The sequence below is a fragment of the Carcharhinus amblyrhynchos genome, chromosome 2 (genome assembly GCF_965287045.1).
Source record: "Carcharhinus amblyrhynchos chromosome 2, sCarAmb.v2.hapA, whole genome shotgun sequence".
In the NCBI taxonomy this organism is placed as follows: Eukaryota; Metazoa; Chordata; class Chondrichthyes; order Carcharhiniformes; family Carcharhinidae; genus Carcharhinus; species Carcharhinus amblyrhynchos.
Window position 1 is genome coordinate 37,556,993 of NC_137325.1, and position 21,149 is coordinate 37,578,141.

Sequence of the window (21,149 nt, forward strand, 5' to 3'; positions counted from 1 at the left end):
GCAACATTGAAAAACCAGATCACAGAAAGAAGACCATATTTGAAGGCGACAGTTGAATATCCAACCATTGAATGCTATTTATAAACTGGGGAGGGGCATTAAAAGTCACACCATGTGTAAATGTAAATAACTCTGGATTTAAGGACGAGCTCCGCTTTTCGGGTCTTCAGTGAACCAATCTGATTTGCCGCCTGTCCTTGATTGCGGGGAGGATTGCATGCTGGGAGTTGTAGTCTCCGCCCCGTCCGGCCAGACTGGCGAGCCGCGCTGCCCGTGCCGCTGTGAAACTACAACGACCGGCATGCCCCAGGGGCGGCGCAGGCCGGAGGCGGTGCCGAGCGGCTGTCAGTCTGACCACCAAAGATTGCGGAATACTGTGGTAAAGGGCAATACTGTGTGTAACCGGTGTGTGTGCTCCCTCTCATCAGCGTCCTGAGCAGCGGGCAGTGTTATCGTTGGCTGGGTGTCGTAGGTCGGAAGTCAGGTTTTATTTTTGCTGCCGGGAAGCCGATGTTGGGCCTAGTGGTATTGCTGAGTGAGTCCTGCAGCTGTCACTGACACTGATACCCGCCTCCAGGCGCGCAATGTTACAGAGCATCGGTCTGACCCTGCTGGTCTTGGTAGCCACTCTCTTATGCGTCCTCTTGTTTATGCTTTTTGGTGAGTAAGACATCTGTGGGAAGGAAAAAAAATACAACTCGGTAGGTGATAGGCAGCGTGGGTTTTGCGGCATCTACAGTGCAACCTCACTTCGTTAATCATGAGGCAAACTTGAGACATTGAGATTTGCTGCAAACAAAATCATGGGTTCTGCTATTTTCCTTCCATCCGCAATAACAGCAGCATATGGATCGACAGTTGGTTTACAAACGTCGGTTATGACTTTTTTTTACAATCTTGAGTGCTTTACAAGAAAATGTGAATGCATCCGAGAATGCTTTACCGTTTTTTAAAATCCTAATCTGTTATCTAGGTATGATCATGGCCTCACCTGTTGTGGTGAAGTCCAATGCCAAAGAAATATTTTCTTCCCAGAGGCCGGTGCCTGCAGCACGTGTACAATTCAGGCCTTACAGCTGTTGAATGTCGGGCAATGAACGTTCATCATTAAATTAATGCGTTCAAATATCAGTTTGTGAGATCGACGTATCTTTTCATACTTAACGAGCTGAGCCATAAGTACTAAATTATAATGTCTCGTGAGCCTTTGGGTTACTTATCACTATATTTATCTCAGTGTTGTCTTTATTTGTAAATTTTGGTAAGTATGCTTCTGTGTCTCTGTCAGATGTAAATGTAATTATGTGACTTTCAGTCCCTAATCATTTCCACTTTAAACTTATCTCACGGTTTGTGCCTTGTCCTGTTTGCTATTTTTGTTCAATAACTGCGCCTTTCCTTTGCATCTTATTGAAATCAGTAAGGTACATTTTTCACTGATTGTTCCCTTTTCGTCTCAGTTTGTATATTAAATCTAAATAGGTTCAGGGGCCCTAGAAAATGATGTGAATTATGATCCATCTTAGAGATTTAATGCCAGTGTTATGTGCAACATATCACTGGTTTCAACATTTAAGGACTTAGTAAAGTCCTGTCCACACAACACTGAATCCCAAGCTACTGTCTCCCCCAACTCAGTGCCAGTCACAAAGCTGTGCTTAGCCATCTTTGCCTATGCTTCAGTTAACATTAAGTTTTTTGTTTTGTTTGTGGAATGTGAGCATCACTAGCAAAGCCAGCATTTATGATTGCTCTTGGAAAGGTGATGCAGGCCACCTTCTTGAACAGCTGCAATCCAAGTGGTGTAGGTATACCCACAGTAAAGCTTCAGTCTTGTCACGGGGAGTTTCACAATTTTGAGTTCATGACAGTGAAGGAAATAGTGATTTAGTTCCAAGTCAGGATGTTTATGGCTTGGAGAAGAAGTTGTTGGTTATGGTGTTCACGTGCATCACGTGCTTCTTGCTTCTAGGTGGTAGAGGTTGCAGATTTGAAAGGTACTGTTCAAAAGAGCTTTGGCAAATTACGGCGGTGCATTTTCGATATGGTATGGACTACTGACAGTGGAAGGAATGAATATTTAATATAGGGTGCCAATCAAGCAAGTTACTTTGTCCTGGCGCTGCTCATGTGTTGTTGAAGTTGTGCTTATCCACACAAATGGAAATTATTCCATCACATTTCTGACTTGTGCCCTGTGGTTTGGTGGGCAGGCTTTGCGGTGTTAGGATGTGAGTTACTTGCTGCAGAATCCCTAGCCTCTGACATGTTCTCGTGGCCATTGTGTCCTGCCTCTCCCTTCCCATTGACTTCAACTTTACTAAGGCTCCTTGATTTGATACTATTTTGACAAGCAAGGGTGGTCACTCTCGTCTCTTAAATTGAGCTATTTTGTCCACGTTTGAACTAGTGTTGTAATGAAGCCTGGGACTGAGGTGGGGATCCAAACTTAGCATTGGTGAATGGATTATTGCAGAATAAATGCCATTTGTTAGCACTATTGATGATACTGAATATAACTTTGTTAATGATTGAGATTAGACTTTGGGACAGTAATTGGCCAGACTGGAATTTTGGGAATGAATCGCTCAACAATTTTTCACATTGTGGGTGTATAACAATATTGTAGCCTATTGGAAATGCTTGAAAAAGAGTGTAGCTGTTCTGGAACATAAGTCTTCAAAACCAATATTTTACCAGGGCTAATTGCCTTTGCTGTATACAGTCCGCTGAACTGTTTCTTGATGGCGGAGGTGATAGTGGATGCCTTGGTGGTTATTTTCCAAACGTCGCTGGATTCTGGGGAAGTGCCGGATGATTGGAAAACGGCTAATGTTACGCCGTTCTTTAAGAAGGGTGCCAGGCAAAAGGCGGGGAATTATAGGCCGGTTAGTTTAACGTCTGTGGTAGGTAAAATGTTAGAATCTGTCATTAAGGAGGAAATTGCGAGGCATCTTGAAGGGAATTGCTTGATAGAGCAGACGCAGCACGGTTTCATTAAAGGGAAGTCGTGTCTGACAAATTTACTGGAGTTCTATGAGGATGTGTCTAGGGCGGTGGATAGAGGAGAGCCGGTGGATGTGGTCTTTCTAGATTTTCAGAAGGCGTTTGACAAAGTGCCTCACAAGAGGTTATTGCAGAAGGTGGAGGGACATGGAGTTGGGGGTAGGGTGTTAGCGTGGATAGAGGATTGGTTGTCAAATAGGAGGCAGAGAGTGGGGGTCAATGGGTGCTATTCGGATTGGCGGATGGTGACCAGTGGAGTGCCCCAGGGATCAGTGCTGGGGCCTCAGCTTTTTACCATTTATATAGATGATCTGGAGGAGGGAACCGAGTGTAGAGTGTCGAAATTTGCTGATGACACCAAGATTGGGGGAACGGCAAATTGTGCGGAGGGTGTGGAGAGTCTGCAGAAGGATCTAGATAGGCTGGGCGAATGGGCCAGGAAATGGCAAATGGAATGTTGGCAAGTGCGAGGTGGTCCACTTTGGTAGGAAGAATGGTAGGAAGGACTATTACTTACGGGGCGAAAAACTGCAACAGGTGCAGAGGGACCTCGGGGTCCTTGTGCATGAGTCGCAAAAACCCAGCTTGCATGTGCAGCAGGTGGTCAGGAAGGCGAATGGGATGCTGGCCTTCATAGCGAGGGGGATTGAATATAAAAGTAGGGAGGTCTTGCTGCAGCTGTATAGGGCATTGGTGAGGCCGCAGCTGGAGTACTGTGTACAGTTTTGGGCGCCGCACCTGCGCAAAGATATTTTGGCCTTGGAGGGAGTGCAGAGGAGGTTTACTAGGCTGATACCGGAGTTGAGGGGGTTGAGCTATGAGGAGAGGCTGAATAAACTGGGCTTGTACTCGTTAGAGTTTAGAAGAATGAGGGGAGATCTCATTGAGACGTATAAGATGATGAATGGGATGGATAGGATAGAGGTGGAAAGACTCTTCCCGCTCAAAAAAGACAGTAGGACTAGGGGGCACAGCCTCAAGATAAAAGGGGGGCGGTTTAGAACGGAGTTGAGGAGGAACTTTTTCACTCAAAGGGTGGTGAATCTCTGGAATTCTCTGCCCGTTGAAGTGGTGGAAGCTGCCTCGCTAAATATTTTTAAGACGCGGGTTGATGGGTTTTTGATGGGAGAGGGGATTAAGGGTTATGGGGAGAGGGCGGGAAAGTGGAACTGAGCAGCGACAGATCAGCCATGATCTTATTGAATGGCGGGGCAGGCTCGAAGGGCTGGATGGCCAACTCCTGCTCCTATTTCTTATGTTCTTATGAATCAAATTGACTGAAAACTGGCATCTGTGACTGGGGATATCTGGAGGAGGCTGTGATGGGCCATTCTCATGGGACTTCTGCCTGAAGATGTTTGCAGATGCAACAGTCTTGTCTTTTGCACTGATGTGATGAGCTCTTCCATTATTTCTGATGAAAGGTCACTGACCTGAAATGTTAACTTTGTTCCTGTCTCCACAAATGCTGCTAGACTTCCTGAGTATTTTGAGCATTTTCTGTTTTTATTTCAGATTTCCAGCACCCACAATATTTTGCTTTTGTATTGTTACTGAGGATGAGGATGTTTGTGGAGCCACCTCCTCCAGTTAATTATTTAATTGACCAGCACCATTCACAAGTGGATTTGGCACTGCAGAGCTTTGACCTGATCTGTAGGTTGTAGTATCACTTCGATCTGCTTACGCTATTGTTGTAGCTTCATCAGGTTGACACCTCATTTGTAAGTATGCTCCGTGCTACTCTTAGGATGCCTGCCTGCGCTTTTTGAAGGTCAGTTGATCCCTTTGCTTAATGGTAATGGTAGAGTGAGGAATATGCCAGGCATGAGGTTCGATTGTAGTAAAATACAATTCTTCAGTTGCTGTTAGTCCACAGTTCCTCATGGATGCCCAATTTTGAGCAGATAGAACTTGGTCACTCTACTCGAACTGTCATGGACAGATGCATTTGCGACAGTAGCTTGGTGACGGTGAGGCCAAGTAGTTTTTTTCCTCTTTGTTCTATATCTTGCAGCAGACCCAGTCTAGCAGCTATGTCCTTCAGGAACCTGCTCAGTCAGTAATGTTGCTACCCAGTCATTGAAGTCTGCTGTACAGAATAAATTTTGTACCCTTGATACCTTCAATGGTTCTTCTTTGTAATATTCAACATAGTCCTAATTAGTGAGGGGTTTCCTTGTCTGTGATTGAACTGATGTCATGAGACTTCATGGGGTCAGAAGTCAATGTTTAGCACCCTACTGTCTGTGCTTTCACATTCATATGATCTATCACATATTGTGTAGGGGCCAGCAGATCAGGAAAGGGATATTATTCAGTGCCTGGTAAAAAGCCTGACATTTCAGAACCCTGTTGTGAGTGAGGGACTATTGGTGATCATTCCCACAAATCCTGTCATGGGCAGATACATCTTTGACAGATAAATTGGGGAGGACAAGGCTGAGTTATAAAATCATAGAAGCTTACAGTGCAGAAGGAGGCCAATTGGCCCATCGAATCTGCACCAACCATAATCCCACCCAGGCCATAACCCCATGCATTTACCCAAACTGGTTCCCCCTAACACTAAGGGCAATTTAGCATGGCCAATCTACCTAACCCCACACATCTTTGGACTGTGGGAGGAAACTGGAGCACCCAGAAGAAACCCACACAGACACAGGGAGAATGTGCAAACTCGACACAGACAGTGATCCAGGCCAGGAATTGAACCTGGACCTCTGGTGTTGTGAGGCAATGGTGCCAGCCATTGTGCCACAGTGCTGCCCATAGCCATTGTGCCACCCAACTAATGATACTTCACTGAGTTGGAAGTCCATGTTGAGGACTCTCAGAGAATTTCTCTCCTATCTACTACTCTGCAGCCACCTCTGCTGAGTCTGTCTTGAGGGTGGGAGAGGACATTCCCAGGGATAATGGTGGTATCTGGGACATGGGCTATAAGGCATGATTCTGTAAGTATAACTTTGTCAGGCTAGACTAGTCTGTGAGACACTTCTCCTAATTTTAGCATGAGCCCCTAGATGTTAGTGAGCAGGACCTTGCAAAGTTAGCAGACCTGGGTGTGCCTTTGTCATTTCTGATGCCTAGATTGATGCTTGGTGACCTATCGATATTATGCCTTTTCAACTTTTCTACTGTGGTTTGACACAACTGCATGGCTAAAGCATATTAGTGAACCAGATTGGGTTTATAACAATTATTAATAGTTTTGTGACACCATTACTAAGACTAGCTTTCAATTCCATATTTTTATTAATTATATTCATTTTATTTATCAATTGAATTTATTAGTTTTAATGGTGGGATTTGAACTTGTGTCCCAGTTTGGATCTCTGGACTGTAGTCCAGTGATGTTACGTTCTTCCCTCACCACTTTCCCTGGTGTTAAGATAAAAGGAGATGGGACAAGTAAAGAAAGAAATGATGGGAGTAGAGTTGGTGTAAATGGAAAAAGAATATCATTATCAACAACTACCTGATGTAGGCCAGGGAGGTTAAGGTACGAGTGGAACAGGAAGCCGGGGGTTGCAAGTTGATCACCAGTCTCTGTTCGGTTCTTCATTATGGAGGAAACTAAATTGTTAGCAGCAGTATAGTAAATTGAAAGAAATACAAGTAAATTGATGTTTAATCTGAAATGAGTGTTCTGGGAGCACAGGGGCAAGAGGATGAAAAAGGCAAGTAACTAAATAAGTGAAATTAAATAATATAAATCAAGTAGTAGTTTAAGATTTATTTACATAGAAGCAATTGATTTTGAAGACAACACTTCAAAAACTTGATCTCGGAAGCCATCTAATGGTCAGAACAGGCAATTACACTTATGAGATTTACATTGGAAAATTCAATAGGAAACAAGGACTTTAAAAAAATGATTTTAATTTATGTAATGCCTTTCATCATCCAGGTAAGCAGCCAATTATTGAAGTCACTGTTGTAATGTAGGAAATATGGCAGTCAATTTGTGTGCACAACAAAATCTCATGCACAGAAAGTACCCACAAAATTCAGTTGATAATGCTCAAAGATCCTATTTTTAGATGTTGTTCGAAGGATAACTATTTAGAAATGTGCATTTAAATGGGAAAAATTGACCAGCCAAAGTAGATTTGTTTTACAAAAGGTGAAATAACACAAAAGTAACATCCTAGATACTGTTATATATTTGATAGGCAATCTTCCTTGATCTCCTTGATAGGAAAAGCGAATAGATTGAAACAGTACGGAATAGATATTTTGTAAATTTATTATTCAGAGGTATGCCATGACCTTTTCATTAAATTTATTACAATTCTGAGAGCCTGGATAATTACACTATTTCTTGCTAAATCAAACTCAAAATATTTGTTTCAAGCTAATCCTTTCAAGCTTGACTCCCCAAAAATATTCTTTGATTTGGATAAAACAGCCTTTTTGTATTCTAGAATTTTCAATACAGAACAAATTCAATTTATGCTTAAATGATTTCTCTCTCCAATCTGTAACCAACAAAACTTGTAATTTTTCTTTTATAAAGAGTTGGCTTTACACTGTGACAGGATTTAAAGGACCAGGCACTAATCAAGACAAATTAGAAATTTGTTGTTAGCATTGGGCCTGTGATTTACTTCGTGGTTCAAACAGATGTTGAATGTGTTTCACGCTGAAATAGAAGACAGTATGCTAATTTAAAGTTTGCAGCTATGTATGAAATAATACGTATGCTGTAATTACTGAGTGGCCTCTTTATAGCCTAATCCTGGATTGCAGGCTAAATGCACAAGGTTAGCTGCTCTCTGTTAATAGAATGGTTTAGAATCATGATTCTGTAAAGTGTATACTATTTTTAAAAAAGGCTTGCATTTACATAGTTCCTTTCATGATCTCAGGGCATCTCAATGCACTTCACAGCCAATGAAATACTTTGAAGTGTTATAATACGACATGGTAAGATTTATGGCACTGAAAGAAGGCCATTCAGTTCATCATGTTGGAAACATGGCTGTCAGTTTGTGATATGGAGATGCCAGCATTGGATTGGGTAAACACAGTAAGAAGTCTCTCAACACCAGGTTAAAGTCCAACAGGTTTGTTTGGTAGTAAACGCCACTAGCTTTCGGGGTTTGCCCCTTCGTCAGGTGAGTGGGAGTTCTGATCACAAACAGAGTATATAAAGGCACACACACATTTTACAGAACACTGATTAGAAAGCGAGTATTTACAGCTAATCAAGTCTTAAAGGTGCAGACAATATGAGTGGAGATATCATTAAGCAAAAGTTAGAGATGTGTATTGTCTCCAGACAGGACAGTAATTGAGATGTTGCAAGCCTAGGCAAGTCATGGGGGTTACAAATAGTGTGACATGAACCCAAGATCCCGGTTGAAGCTGTCCTCGTGTGTGGAACTTGGCTATCAGTTTCTGCTCAGTGACACTGCGCTGTCATATGTCGTGAAGGCCGCCTTAGAGAAAGTTTGCCCGAAGATCAGAGGCCGAATGCCTGTGATTGCCGAAGTGTTCACCAACAGGAAGAGAACAGTCTTGCCTGATGATTGTACCATGCCTTGGGACATACTTTCTTACAGGGTATCAGGTAGACAACATTGGCTGAGTTGCAAGAGTATGTGCCATGTATCTGGTGGATGGTGTTCTCACATGAGATGATGGCATGACTAGTCAATTTGTGCACAGCTAGTTCTGACAAACAGCAATGTGATAATGACAAAATTAACTGTGGAATAAATATTCACTAGTACACTGGGGGTAACTCTTTTAAATAGTGTCATGGGTAATTTATATACACTTGAGAGAGCAAAATAGGTTTAATAGCTCATCCAGAAGACAGCATCTCCAGTCCTTCAGTACTGACTGTCAGCTGCAACATTAGCTCCTCTGTGTCCTGCATTGCTTAAAGTCTACTTTTCTTCAATCCTTGTTGTATTTTAAATGTATTATGCAGTTAACTTTCAAATTTATTAGGTTTAGGTATCTATAATGAGCTTATTACTCCTGACTGCCTACTATTTGAAGAAGGGGGTTAGAGTTGGAAATTATGGCAAATGCATATTTCTTCCTAACATTCTTAGATCAAGACCAATTGTCTCACTGGCTTAATGAGATAAATTATCTGTCCAAATGAGAGTTTCAATTCGAGACCTTCAGTCTGAATGACCCAGTTGGAGATGTATCCAAAAAAGGTTTTGAGTGTCATGAAAGTATGTTGAGTATGAAGATGTTCAATATTTGTGGCATATCAGAATGATATATAGTTGCCAACATAAATTCAAACAGATGCTCAATTTCTCTGGGCTTTATTTTGGGATGTTTGCATGGGAGGGCAGTGGGGGCGGTGTGGAGGGTGGGGAGAAAGAGGGCAGATGATTGGGCAAACTAAATTATCCATATTCTCCTTTTTCACTGGCAGCAGTTGTGCGGTTAATGAGATCACAGAATCCAGGCCATATTCTTGTAGGTAAAACAAGTTAGTTGCTTTTCACTGTAGTAGTTGACTGTCTGTTTTCAGCAGTATTCTTTTTTTCTGGGTGGGTGTGATCCCTCTAAGCTGCTGCTCCCAGGCTGTAATTCTGTGTTCCCTTGTAAGTCAGTAAGGTATTGACTGCCTATCCAGCTAGTGTGATGGCAGTATCAGTGCATTCTATTGTCCACGCAATTGGGTTGCAATCTGTGTGATTGATACATAAAGGGAGATTATTGACATCTCGTCAAACATTTCAGCTATTAGTTCATTGAAAGACTATTTGCCATTCCATCTTCATAGGCCAACAAGTCTGATAGCCATTTTCTGTTAAATTTCTTCCATTGAAATAGTGAGCAGCAATTTGCATCTGGAAAACAATTGCATTTTAAGCAACTTCCCAGATATAATGGCCTGGATTTTCATCAAGATGGGATGAATGACTCAGCAGGTGGGTGGAGCCATTCATGCCACATCTAGTTGTGAACAACTAACTGGAGGAAGAGGCTTCACAAATATCCCGATGGTGGTAGAGCCCAGCACATCAACGCAAAAGAGAAGGTTGAGGCATCTGCAACCATCTTCAGCCAGAAATGCCAAATAGATGATCCATCGCTCCCTCATCATGAGGTCCCCAGCATTACAGAAGCCATACTTCTGAATTTAAATCAATCCACATGATAGCAAGAAATGACAGAAAGCACTCTATTGCAAAGACAATGGGCCTTGCCAACATTCTGGAAATAGTGCTGAAGACTTAGTGTTCTAGAACTAGCTGCACCACTAGCCAAGTTGTTCCAATATGGCTACAGCTCTCAAATCTACTGAACAATGTGGAAAATTGCCTACAGTAAGCAAGATGAAACAAAGCTGACGAATTATCTTTACCATCTCATCAGTAAAGTGATGGAAATGCAGTCAAATGGCATTTACTTTCGCTGGGTCAAAATCAAGGAACCTCCCTCCCGAATAGCATTGTGGGTGAACCCATACCATGTGTACTGCAGCAGTTCAAGGAGGGGGCTTGCTATTAATTCAAGGGAAATTAGGAATGGTGAATAAATGCTGGCCTTGCCAGTGATGTCCACGTTCCGTGAGAATGCAAGATTTAATGAGAGGGAAGAACTGAGGGCGATCATAGAGAAATGGTGCTGAGAAAATTGATGGGACTGAAGGTGGATAAATCTCCAGAGGCTGATGGTCTACATCCTAGCATACTTAAGGAAGTGGCTTTAGAAATAGTGGTGGTCATCTTCCAGGATTCTACAGACTCTAGAACTGTCCCTGCAGCTTGGAGGATAGCTAATGTTACTCCAATATTCAAAAAGGAAGGTAGAGAGAAAACAGGGAATTATAGGCCAGTAAGGCTAACATTGGTAGTGGGGAAAATTCTTGAATCTGTTATCGAGAACTTTATAGCAGAGCATGTAGAAAGCAGTGGCAGGATCAGACAAAGTCCAAATGGATTTATGAAGAGGAAATTATGTTTGACAAATCTGTTGGAATTCTTTGAAGATGTAACCAGAAGAGTTGATGAGGGAGAGCTAGTCGATGTGATATATTTGGGCTTTCAGAAAGTATTTGACAAAGTCCCACATTAGAGATTATCGTGCAAGATTTGTAGTGTATTGAGATTGATGGAAAACTAGTTGGCAGAGAAGAAACAAAGAATAGGAATTAATGCGCTCTTTTCAAATTGGCAGGCAGTAACTAGTGGAGTGCCATAGGGATCAGTGCTAAATCATATATTGATTTGGATAAAGGAACAAAATGTAACATCTGAAAGTTTGCAGATGATGTCAAGTTGGGTGGAGGGTGAACTGTGACGAGGGTGCAGAAATCCTTTAGCACAATTTTGACAGGTTGGGTGAGTGGGCAAATCAAAGGCAGGTGCAGTATAGTTTGGGTAAATGTGAGGTTATTCACTTTGGAAGCAAAAACAAGAATGGCAGATTACTACCCGAATGGCTATAAATTGGAGAGGGGAGTGCGCAGCAGGACCTGGGTATCTTTGTGCACCAGTCGCTGAAGGTAAGCATGCAGGTGCAGCGGACAATAAAGAAGGCAAATGGCATGTTGGCCTTCGTTGCGAGAGGTTTCGAGTACAGGAGCAGGGGTGTGTTGTTGCAATTGTACAGGGCTTTGGTGAGGCCATACCTAGAGTATTGTGTGCAGTTTTGGTCTCCTTTTCTGAGGAAAGATGTTCTTGCTCTCGAGGGAGAGCAAAGTTTTACCAGGCTGATTCTGGGGATGGTGAGACTGATGTATGAGGAGAGATTGTCTGACTAGGTTAGGATTGTTTTCACTGGAGTACAGATGAATGAGGGGGAGATCTTGTAGAGACTTAAAATTTTAACAGGACTAGACAGGGTAGAATCAGAAAAGTGTTCCCAATGGTAGGGGTGTCCAGAACTAGGGCTTGCAGTTTGAGGAAAACATAGTATACCATTTAGAATGGAGATGTGGAAACATTTCTTCACTCAGAGCGGTGAGCCTGTGGAATTCATTACCACAGGAAGTAGTTGATGCCAAAACATTGAATGTATTCAAGAGGTGACTAAATGTAGCACGTGGGGCAAACGGGATCAAAGGTTATGGGGAGAAAGCACGATTAAGCTACTGAGTTGGACGATCAGACATGATTGTGATGAATGGCGGAGCACGCTTCAAGCGCCGAATGGCCGCCTCCTGCTCTAATCTTCTATGTTTCTATGAAAGAATAAAATCCTGACCCTTCCTACGGTTGTCTGGTTTTCTGGAGTGCCTTTAAAGAGTATTGACTGGTTTCTGTTTTTTTCAAAAATCCAGCACTTCCAACTAGGCTAGCTCTATTGCAGAGATAGGCATGTCCTAGTTCTCCGCAATGTAGGTAAAGTCAGGCCAGGTTTTAAAGAAGTTGGTGGCTCATGGTTCCAGAGAGGAGTTGTGAACCCTAATCTCCATAAGGCGATCTTTATTTTAAAGAAAAGTTCAAAATATGCCTGTGCCAAGTTATCCTTCCTATGGCCTCTCAATCCATCTTTGCCAAGCTATGCTTTTCCATGTCCATTGACTCACTCACTCTACATTGTATAGACCCACAAGAACCCTATAGTGACAATGGGATGTATAAAAATAGCCTATCTCGGAACCTGGCCATCCGTTTTCCGAGGATACAATATCCATTATTCTACGTTGCTTATTTTTTAAAAAAAAGTGTCCACTGCCCAATTATCTTTGCCCATGACATGACTGTTGCACTGTGCAGAGGCAGATATGATATGAGACAGCATGTGGATATCTAATTGAGTTGGGCAAGGGAAGTGAAAATACTTTCAACAGAGTGCCTACTGCCATGTCCCCTTTCTGTGTCTTCCATCTCGTGGCCTACCAGCACTTTTCTGTTCAGCAATGAGCTGGACACTGAACAGCCAGAAGTATTTGGAACTTGTAGGCCATTTGTTAGATCTAGCATTTGCTTTGTTGCCAGCCACATTTGAAGCTCCATGTTAATGGCTATGTTTTCCACGGACATAGACATCAATGTGCAACATCGTGCCAGTAATGGTAGGGATAAACTGTTCTGATCTCTTCTCAGTTGTTGGTGGAAAGGCTGAATCTTTTATTCATTCATCATCTGGGTGTTGCTGGCTGGGCCAGCATTTATTGTTCATCCCCAATTACTCTTGAAAGGGTTGTGGTAAGTTACCTCCTTGAAATGCTGCAGTCCACATGATGTATGTACACCCACAGTGCTATTAGGGAGAGAGTTCCAGGATGGTGATGTTTCTGTGTATTTGCTGCCCTTGTTCTTCTAGATGGTAGTAGTTGTTGGTTTGGAAAGTGCTGCTGAAGGAACCTTGAGTTTCTGCAGTGTATCTTATAAATGGTACATGTGCTGCCACTTTTTGTTGGAGGTGGAGGGAATGAATGTTTGTGGAAAGGGGGCCAATCAAGCAGGCTGCTTTGTCCTGGACAGTATGTTGTTGGAGCTGCATTAATCCAGGCAAGTGCAGAGTATTCCATTACATCCCTCACTGGTGCCTTGTAAATTGTGGACAAGTTTTGGGGAATCAGGAGTTGAGTTACTCACCACAGGATTCTAACCTCTGATCTGCTCTTGTAGCCACAGTATATGCACACCTCAGTGAGGCACCAAAATAGGTAAAAGCAAATTACTGTGGAAGCTGATTATCTAAAACTACAATGTGATCTTGATCAGCTGGGCCAGTGAGCAGAGAAATGACAGATTTTAATTTAGGTAAATACAAGGTGTTGCATTTTGGTAAGACAAACCAGGTCAGGACTTACACAGTTAATGCAAGGGCCCTTAGTTTTTGAACTGAGAAACCTAGGGGTACCGGTACATAGTTCCTTGAAGGTGAAGTCACAGGTAGACAGGGTGGTTGAAGGTGTTTGGCACACTTGCATTCATCGGTCACAGCACTGAGTATAGGAGTTGGGACATTATGTTACAACTGTATGTACAAGACATTGGTAAGGCTGCATTTGGGAGTCCTGTGTTCATATCTGGTCACCACAGTCCAAAAATGTGCAGGTTAGGTGGATTGGCGTTGTGTCAAAGGGATTAGCTAGGGTAAATATGTGAGGTTATGGGGATAGCGCCTGGGTGGGATTGTGGTTGGTGTAGACTTGATTGCCCGAATGGCCTCCTACACTGTAGGGGTTCTATAATTCAAACCAGCATGAGTCCGTGTTGCATATCATGAGACTGTGTGGTGTTAAATTCTGTCATCAGGGAGCTTGGGGACATCTATCTCTAATAGGAAGCATGCTACTATTAACTTATCTAAGCATCTCCTATACAGCTGCCAAAATTGAGATGATTGAAGGGTCACCTCCACTTCTCTGACTCTGCTTGGTGTTCTATGTTCTCTTCTACAAGGAAAGAAAAGACCTATTTGTGTGAGTTGTGCAATGTTTTGAGAGAATGGAAGACAACAGTAGTGATGGATGAGTGTGATGTTGCAATAGTAAGTGGTTATGTATTAGTGGCAGCTGGTTGGCCAGCAAGTGAAGAGCTACCTCAGCAGAGAGGGTTGGTAATCCATTTGGGGTCCTGATATAAATAGTATGAATAGGTGAAGGCAGAATGAGAAGGTTGAGATTTGAATATGCCATTCACCTTTCCTGCCCTGATCAGGCTGTTGAGCCACTTGCGGTACTGTGACCAGAAGCAAGGCATCACACTCCTGCTATTGACCTCATCTGCCACTTCCAACTACACTTGCTTGTTTTCTGAGGCAGGTTGTTCATCATGTCCTTTGGGAACAGAATCTTTACAGCGTCCAGCATCATCTCCAGGGATGCATTTTTGAAGCGTGGTGCTGCCTTGCCATATTGAACCTCCATCTGTACAGGTTCTGGCTTTGTCAAAACACCCAGACAATATTTCTGATCCACAAAAGAGACCCTTAGTTATAGAATCAAAGAATCCCTGCAGTCGGAGACCAATCGGCCCAGTGAACCTGCAACAACAATCCCACCCAGGCCCTATCCCCGTAACTCCACTAGTCCCCCTGATATTAAAGGGGAGTTTAGCATAGTCAACGAACCTACCCATACATGTTTGGAGTGTGGGAGGAAACTGGAGCACCTGGAGGAAACCCATGCAGATGTGGAGAGAGTGTGCAAATTCCACACAGGCACCTGAGGCCAGAATTAAACCCAAGTCCCTGGTGTTGTGCCACCGTACTGTCCAAGTTATCGGAACTGAAAAGGGCTCATGCCCTTTTCACCAAGTCACCAAGCCTGCTTGCTAAAGTGACCTGGAACTGTGATGCAAATGCAGTGGTTGAAAAACACTGCTAATCCCCTGGTCCCCTGCCTGCTGCTAGGAATTCTCACACGAGCAGCTTTGAAAGTTAAAATTCAGCCTTTCTCCAGAAAGCCAAGATAGAACTAGAACTTAATCTTTTGCATGTTTTATAAGCTTTTATTCACACAAGACACATTATTAATATGTACCCAATAACCACAGTTTCTGTCTGCCCCTTTTATATGGGAGCACAAGTGGTTTTAAAAAAAAAAGCCTTCGAATGCTAGCAATCTGAAACGAAAACATAAAATACAGAAGAGGACTTTCAGTTTCTTGAAGGTTAATGATTTGGCTAATCCACCCAACCTACACACCTTTGAACATTTAAGAGACAATTTAGCATAGCCAATCCACTTAACCTGCATGTCTTTGGACTGTGGGAGGAAACCGGAGCACCCAGAGGAATCCCACGCAGGCATGGGGAGAATGTGCAAACCGAGGTTGGAATCAAATCCGGGTCCCTGTCACTCTGAGGCAGCAGTACTTGTGTGCAATATGCAAGACTTTTAATCTAGTATGAGAAAATCTATCATTGCATTACTCCAGATGAATCAAAAAACACTCTGGGAACTAAATTGGACTGTATAGTTCCTGTTATTCAGGCATCACATAACAAACTAATGCTTAAAAGCGTGGCCTGAGATTTGCGCACACACTTGTGGTGGGAAGTACACCAGATGCCTTCTTAATGATGCACCTAATGACATGCAAAGCAGGAAGATTATGACATCAGTCAACATACACATTTGATTTTATGCCAATGCTGCTACCCTAGGCAAATATGAGTAACCTCATTTTTGAACATACTAAGATATGAAGGACTCAGTCCAGCACTATTTAAAGGGATGACGAGCTACTTACAGGTCAGTTGCTGATTTATTTCTTCTGGCAACTACTGCAAATACATGTTATTGGAGATTTCTTATGCTTGGCTATAGTTTCAGTAGTTACAGTGATGGCCAACCTAGGCTAGTTTCTCAGTGGGCTGCAAGATTGAAATTGGAGATTTGCACTAACCATGAACTGAGAGCCATGCGCTCTCCCTGTGTCTATTCAAAGTGCTGCGACAATTAGCCATAGACCTATAGTCATAGAGATCTACAGCACAGAAAAAGCCCTTCAGCACATCACATCTGCGCTGGTGAGAATAAGATTAAATAGGTTTAACAGATGCCGAATACTTCATAACTAGTTATAGAAAAATTTGATTTGATTTATTATTGTCACGTGCATTAACATACAGTGAAAGTATTGTTCCTTGCATGCTATACAAAACATACCATTTATAGAGAAGGAAATGAGAGAATGCAGAATGTAGTTTTACTGTCATAGCTAGGGTGTAGAGAAAGATCAACTTAATGCAAGGTAAATCCGTTCAAAAGTCTGACAGCAACAGGGAAGTAACTGTTCTTAAGTTGGTTGGTACATGACCACAGACTTTTATATCTTTTTCCCAAAGGAAGAAGGTGGAAGCAAGAATGTCCACGGTGCGTGGGGTCCTTAATTATGCTGGCTGCTTTGCCGAGACAGTGGGAAGTGTGGACAGAGTCAGTGGATGGGAGGTTGGTTTGCATGATGGACTGGGCTACGTTCATGACCTTTTGTAGTTTCTTGTGGTCTTGGGCAGAGCAGGAGCTATACCAAGCTGTGATACAATCAGAAACAATGCTTCCTATGGTGCATTTGTAAAAGTTGGTGAGAATCATAGCTGACATGCCAAATTTCCTTAATCTTCTGAGAAAACAGAAGCGTTGGTGGGCTTTCTTAACTATAGTGTCAGCTTGGAGGGACCTGGACAGGTTCTTGGTGATCTGGACACCTAAAATCTTGAAGCTTTCGACCCTTTCTACGTTATCTCCATTGATATAGACAGGGACATGTTTATCTTTACGCTTCCTGAAGTTGATAACAATTTCCTTTTTGTTGACATTAAGGGAGAGATTATTGCTGCCACACCAGTTCACCAGATTCTCTATTTCATTCCTGTACTCTGTCTTGTCATTGTTTGAGATCTGGCCCACTACAGTGGTGTTGTCAGCAAACTTGAAAATTGAATTTGAGGGGAATTTGGCCGCAGCCATAGGTGTACAAGGAGTATAGTAGGGGCCTGAGAACATAGCCTTGTGGGGCACTGGTGTTGACGATTGTTGTGGAAGAGGTGTCGTTGCTTATCCTTATTGATTGTGGTCTGTGAGTTAGAAAGTTCAGGATCCAGATGCAGAGGGAGGTGCCGAGCCCAGGCCGTGGAGTTTGGAGATGAACTTTGTGGGAATAATAGTGTTGAAGGCTGAGCTGTAGTTAATAAATAGGAGTCTGACATTAGTGTCTTTGTTATCTTCGTGTTCCAGGGTTGAGTGCAGGACCAGGGAAGTTACATCTGTTGTGGACCTGTTGCGGCTGTAGGCATACTAGTGGATCCAGGCTGGAACTGATTCGTGCCATGACTAATCTTTCGAAGTACTTCATAGTGATGGATGTCAGAGCCACCGGCCGATAGTCATTGAGGCACGTTGCTTGGTTTTTCTTATGTACCAGGATGATGGTTGTCTTCTTGAAGCAGATAGAGACCTCAGATTGTTGTAAAGAGAGGTTGAAGACGTCTGTGAATATCTCCGCCAGCTGATCTGAGCAGGATCTGAGTGCGTGTCCGGGTACCCCATCCTGGCCAATTGCTTTCCGTGGGTTGATCTTCAAGAAAGTTGCTCTGACATCTGCAATGGTGACCCCAGATACAGGTTCTTCCAGGGTAAAGGGCATGCTCTGGCTGACAATGCTTAATCAGCATCTATTAATAGAACCTTCAATTTCAAATGCTAAAAACAAAATAAATACTTACGCTTACTATACTTAAAAGTACAAAAGTAACATTGCAGCCTCCCACATCCACCAGTGCCATTACCAAGACAGTCTCCCTTAATAGGGTAATTCTGCTAACTGCACTTGCATATCTGGAATTTGCAAGATATGCCGATTGAACTAACATTTAATAAGTGTTTAAATGTGCACTCGCAATGCCAAGGCATACAAGGCTGGAAAATGGGATGCGAAAAGTTAGGTGGTTGTTTCTCACCAGCGCAGATGTGATGTGCTGAAGGGCTTTTTCTGTGCTGTAGATCTCTATGACTATAGGTCTATGGCTAATTGTCGCAGCACTTTGAGTAGACACAGAGAGAGCGCATGGCTCTCAGTCATTGTCTGCAATCAGCATGCAACTGGCTTCATGTGCCCTTGCTTTATGTGTGTATCACTAGTATCACTGGTTGGAAACAAACTATGCAGACGGAAACCAGCAGAATCTGGAAACTCTGGATGTTCACAATGGTCAATAAAATGCACAGACGCCCCTGATGGGTCACAACTAGTCTGCTCACCACTGGTCTACAGCTATTGCTGAAGTGCGTTTTTGTTAATATAAAAGTTTCATGTTGGAACAAGTTATTTCTAGTCATGGTAACCTGTTTGATCTATTTCTGGGAATTGAGCATGATAGTAAGAGCAGGACAAACAGCTAGCAGAGTGAAAAAGAGAAAGGAGAGAAGAATTCTCAATAGGAGGCTGTTTCTGCCAAGAATCTTTAGGGAGCAATTCCTTTACCTCACTTTCAAGGCAGACCAAAACTTGAAATCTTTTTGCTTCATAAAAAAAGTCATGCTTGAAATCTGTCAGCTGCTGTAACCACAGTCTGAGAGCTCCTTTCAGATACAGAATGTCTCTCCTCCTCTTCTATCAGGACTTGCTGTGCAATATATCTCCGCCTGTTGGTTGCACTCTTACCTCCATGTTAAAAGGTTGTGGGTTCAAGTCCCACTCCAAAACTTCAACACAAAACTCAAGCCTGTAATTCCAACGCAGTATTGAGAGAGTCCTCTACTGGTGCAGATCTTTCAGATGAAACTTTTAAAGCAAGCTTTACCTCAGATGGATGGAAAAGATCCCATGCTATTTTGAAGAAGTTATCTCTGATGTTCTCGTCAATACTTATGCCACAATCAACATCACAAAAGCAAATTATTTGTACATCATCACATTGCTGTTTCTGGGAATTTGCCATGCACAATTTTGGCTGCCCTGTTGCCTACATTACAAAAGTAACATGTCTTCAAATGTACTTTATTGACAAGTGATTTGGATGATCTGTGGTCATGAAAGGTGCTACATAAATGCAAGAATTGCTTTATCTGTTTGTCGGAAAACCACGGTGCTAGCTTTCTCATGTGTTCAGCCATTGCTTAACAGATAACAATCATTAATATTTGATAAAATTCCCCCACCACCTCTTTAAGAGGCGCCAGCTGCAATTAGTTAGCAGTACCTACTTACAATATCAGGTTACCTGCTGTATGCAGCAATCGTTTAAAAATACACCAGTTTAATGTGCTCCCTGCTATCCTTAGGTTAACTGTGTACCATGTATACCAACACCCCCATTTTTCAAGGGTGATCCAATTTAACTGCACACTCCACATTTTATAACAGTAGGGTGTTTCAAGGCATGTTAGGAAAAATACTATGTCAAGTAAGTGGGTCACTTAAAGGCAAGTGTTTGATAAGAGAGGGGATTAAGGGTTATGGGGAGAAAGCGGGAAAGTGGAACTGAGCAGCGACAGATCAGCCATGATCTTATTGAATGGCGGGGCAGGCTCGAAGGGCTAGATGGCCTACTCCTGCTCCTATTTCTTATGTTCTTATGATATGCACACAGTGTTTGAGATATTAGAGATAGATGTGCCAGACCTGTGTTGATGTACTGATGAGAGTTCCCAGAACAATTCCTGCGTATATGGTACACTGAAAGCATCTTGACAACTGACCCTCGGCAAACTACTTGCTGAAAAAAATAATAGGGGCACATATTTACACTTCAGTGAGATTTGGTAAGAAGTTCCAAAAGGAGGCTTGGAAACTGGTGGTCTACTTAAAACAGTTGTCAGTAAATGGAGCATAAAATAGAGATGGTGAGAAAACTGGAATTTAGGACCAAAAAACACCCTGAGTCAACATATTTGGAATATATATGGCACGTGTTTGTAATTTCAATTGTAAACAAAAGATCATTGGTGGAAAGGACAGTCATCAATGCTTAGACTATTTAAGTATGATGTGGAATTGCTGGTGTTGGACTGGGATAAGCACAGTAAGTAGTCTCGCAACACTAGGTTGAAGTCCAATAGGTTTATTTGGTAGCACAACCTTCCAGGGAGCTGCTGTTTCATCAGGTGAGTGCAGGATTTGTTTCACAAACAGGGCATATATAGACACAAACTCAGTTACGAGATAATGGTTGGAATGTGAGTCTTAACTGGTAATCAAGTCGTTACAGGTGCAGACAATGTGAGTGGAGGGAGGGTTAAACACAGTTAAAGAGGTGTGAATTGTCTCAAGCCAGGACAGATAGTGAGATTTTGCAAGCCCAGGCAAGTCGTGGAGTTTAGAGAGTGTGACGTGAACCCAGGATCCTGGTTAAGGCCATCCTCATGTGCAGAACTTGGCTATCAGCTTCTGCTCGGCAATGCTGTCCTGGAGAACACTTACCTGAAGATCGGAGGCTGAATGCCCTTGGCTGCTGAAGTATTCCCCGATAGGAAGGGAACAGTCCTGCCTGGTGATTGTCAAGCAGTGTCCATTCATCCATTGACAAAACCATGCAGACGCTTCAGCAATGTACTATGCTTCGGGACATCCTTTCCTGCAGCGTATCAAGTAGACAATGTTGGCCAAGTTGCAAGAGTACGTACCGTTTACCAGTTGGATGGTGTTCTCATGTGAGATGATGGCATGTGTTGATGATCCGGCACATCGTGCAGAGGTTGCTGTGACAGTGTGTGGTGTCATGGTCACTTCTGAAGGCTGGGTAGTTTGCTATGT

At 42.7% G+C, this 21,149-nt stretch overlaps 1 protein-coding gene across 1 annotated transcript in view; it reads left to right on the forward strand.

Annotated features, from left to right (window-relative positions):
- Positions 1–327: 327 nt before the first annotated feature.
- The window catches only part of smim13 (small integral membrane protein 13), a 39,638-nt gene continuing 18,816 nt past the window's right edge, over positions 328–21,149 (forward strand). Inside the window, exon 1 of the mRNA XM_080204682.1 lies at positions 328–660. Within this exon, the coding sequence (XP_080060808.1) occupies positions 585–660 (76 nt within the window). The 5' untranslated portion in view covers positions 328–584. The remainder of the gene's footprint in view (positions 661–21,149) is intronic.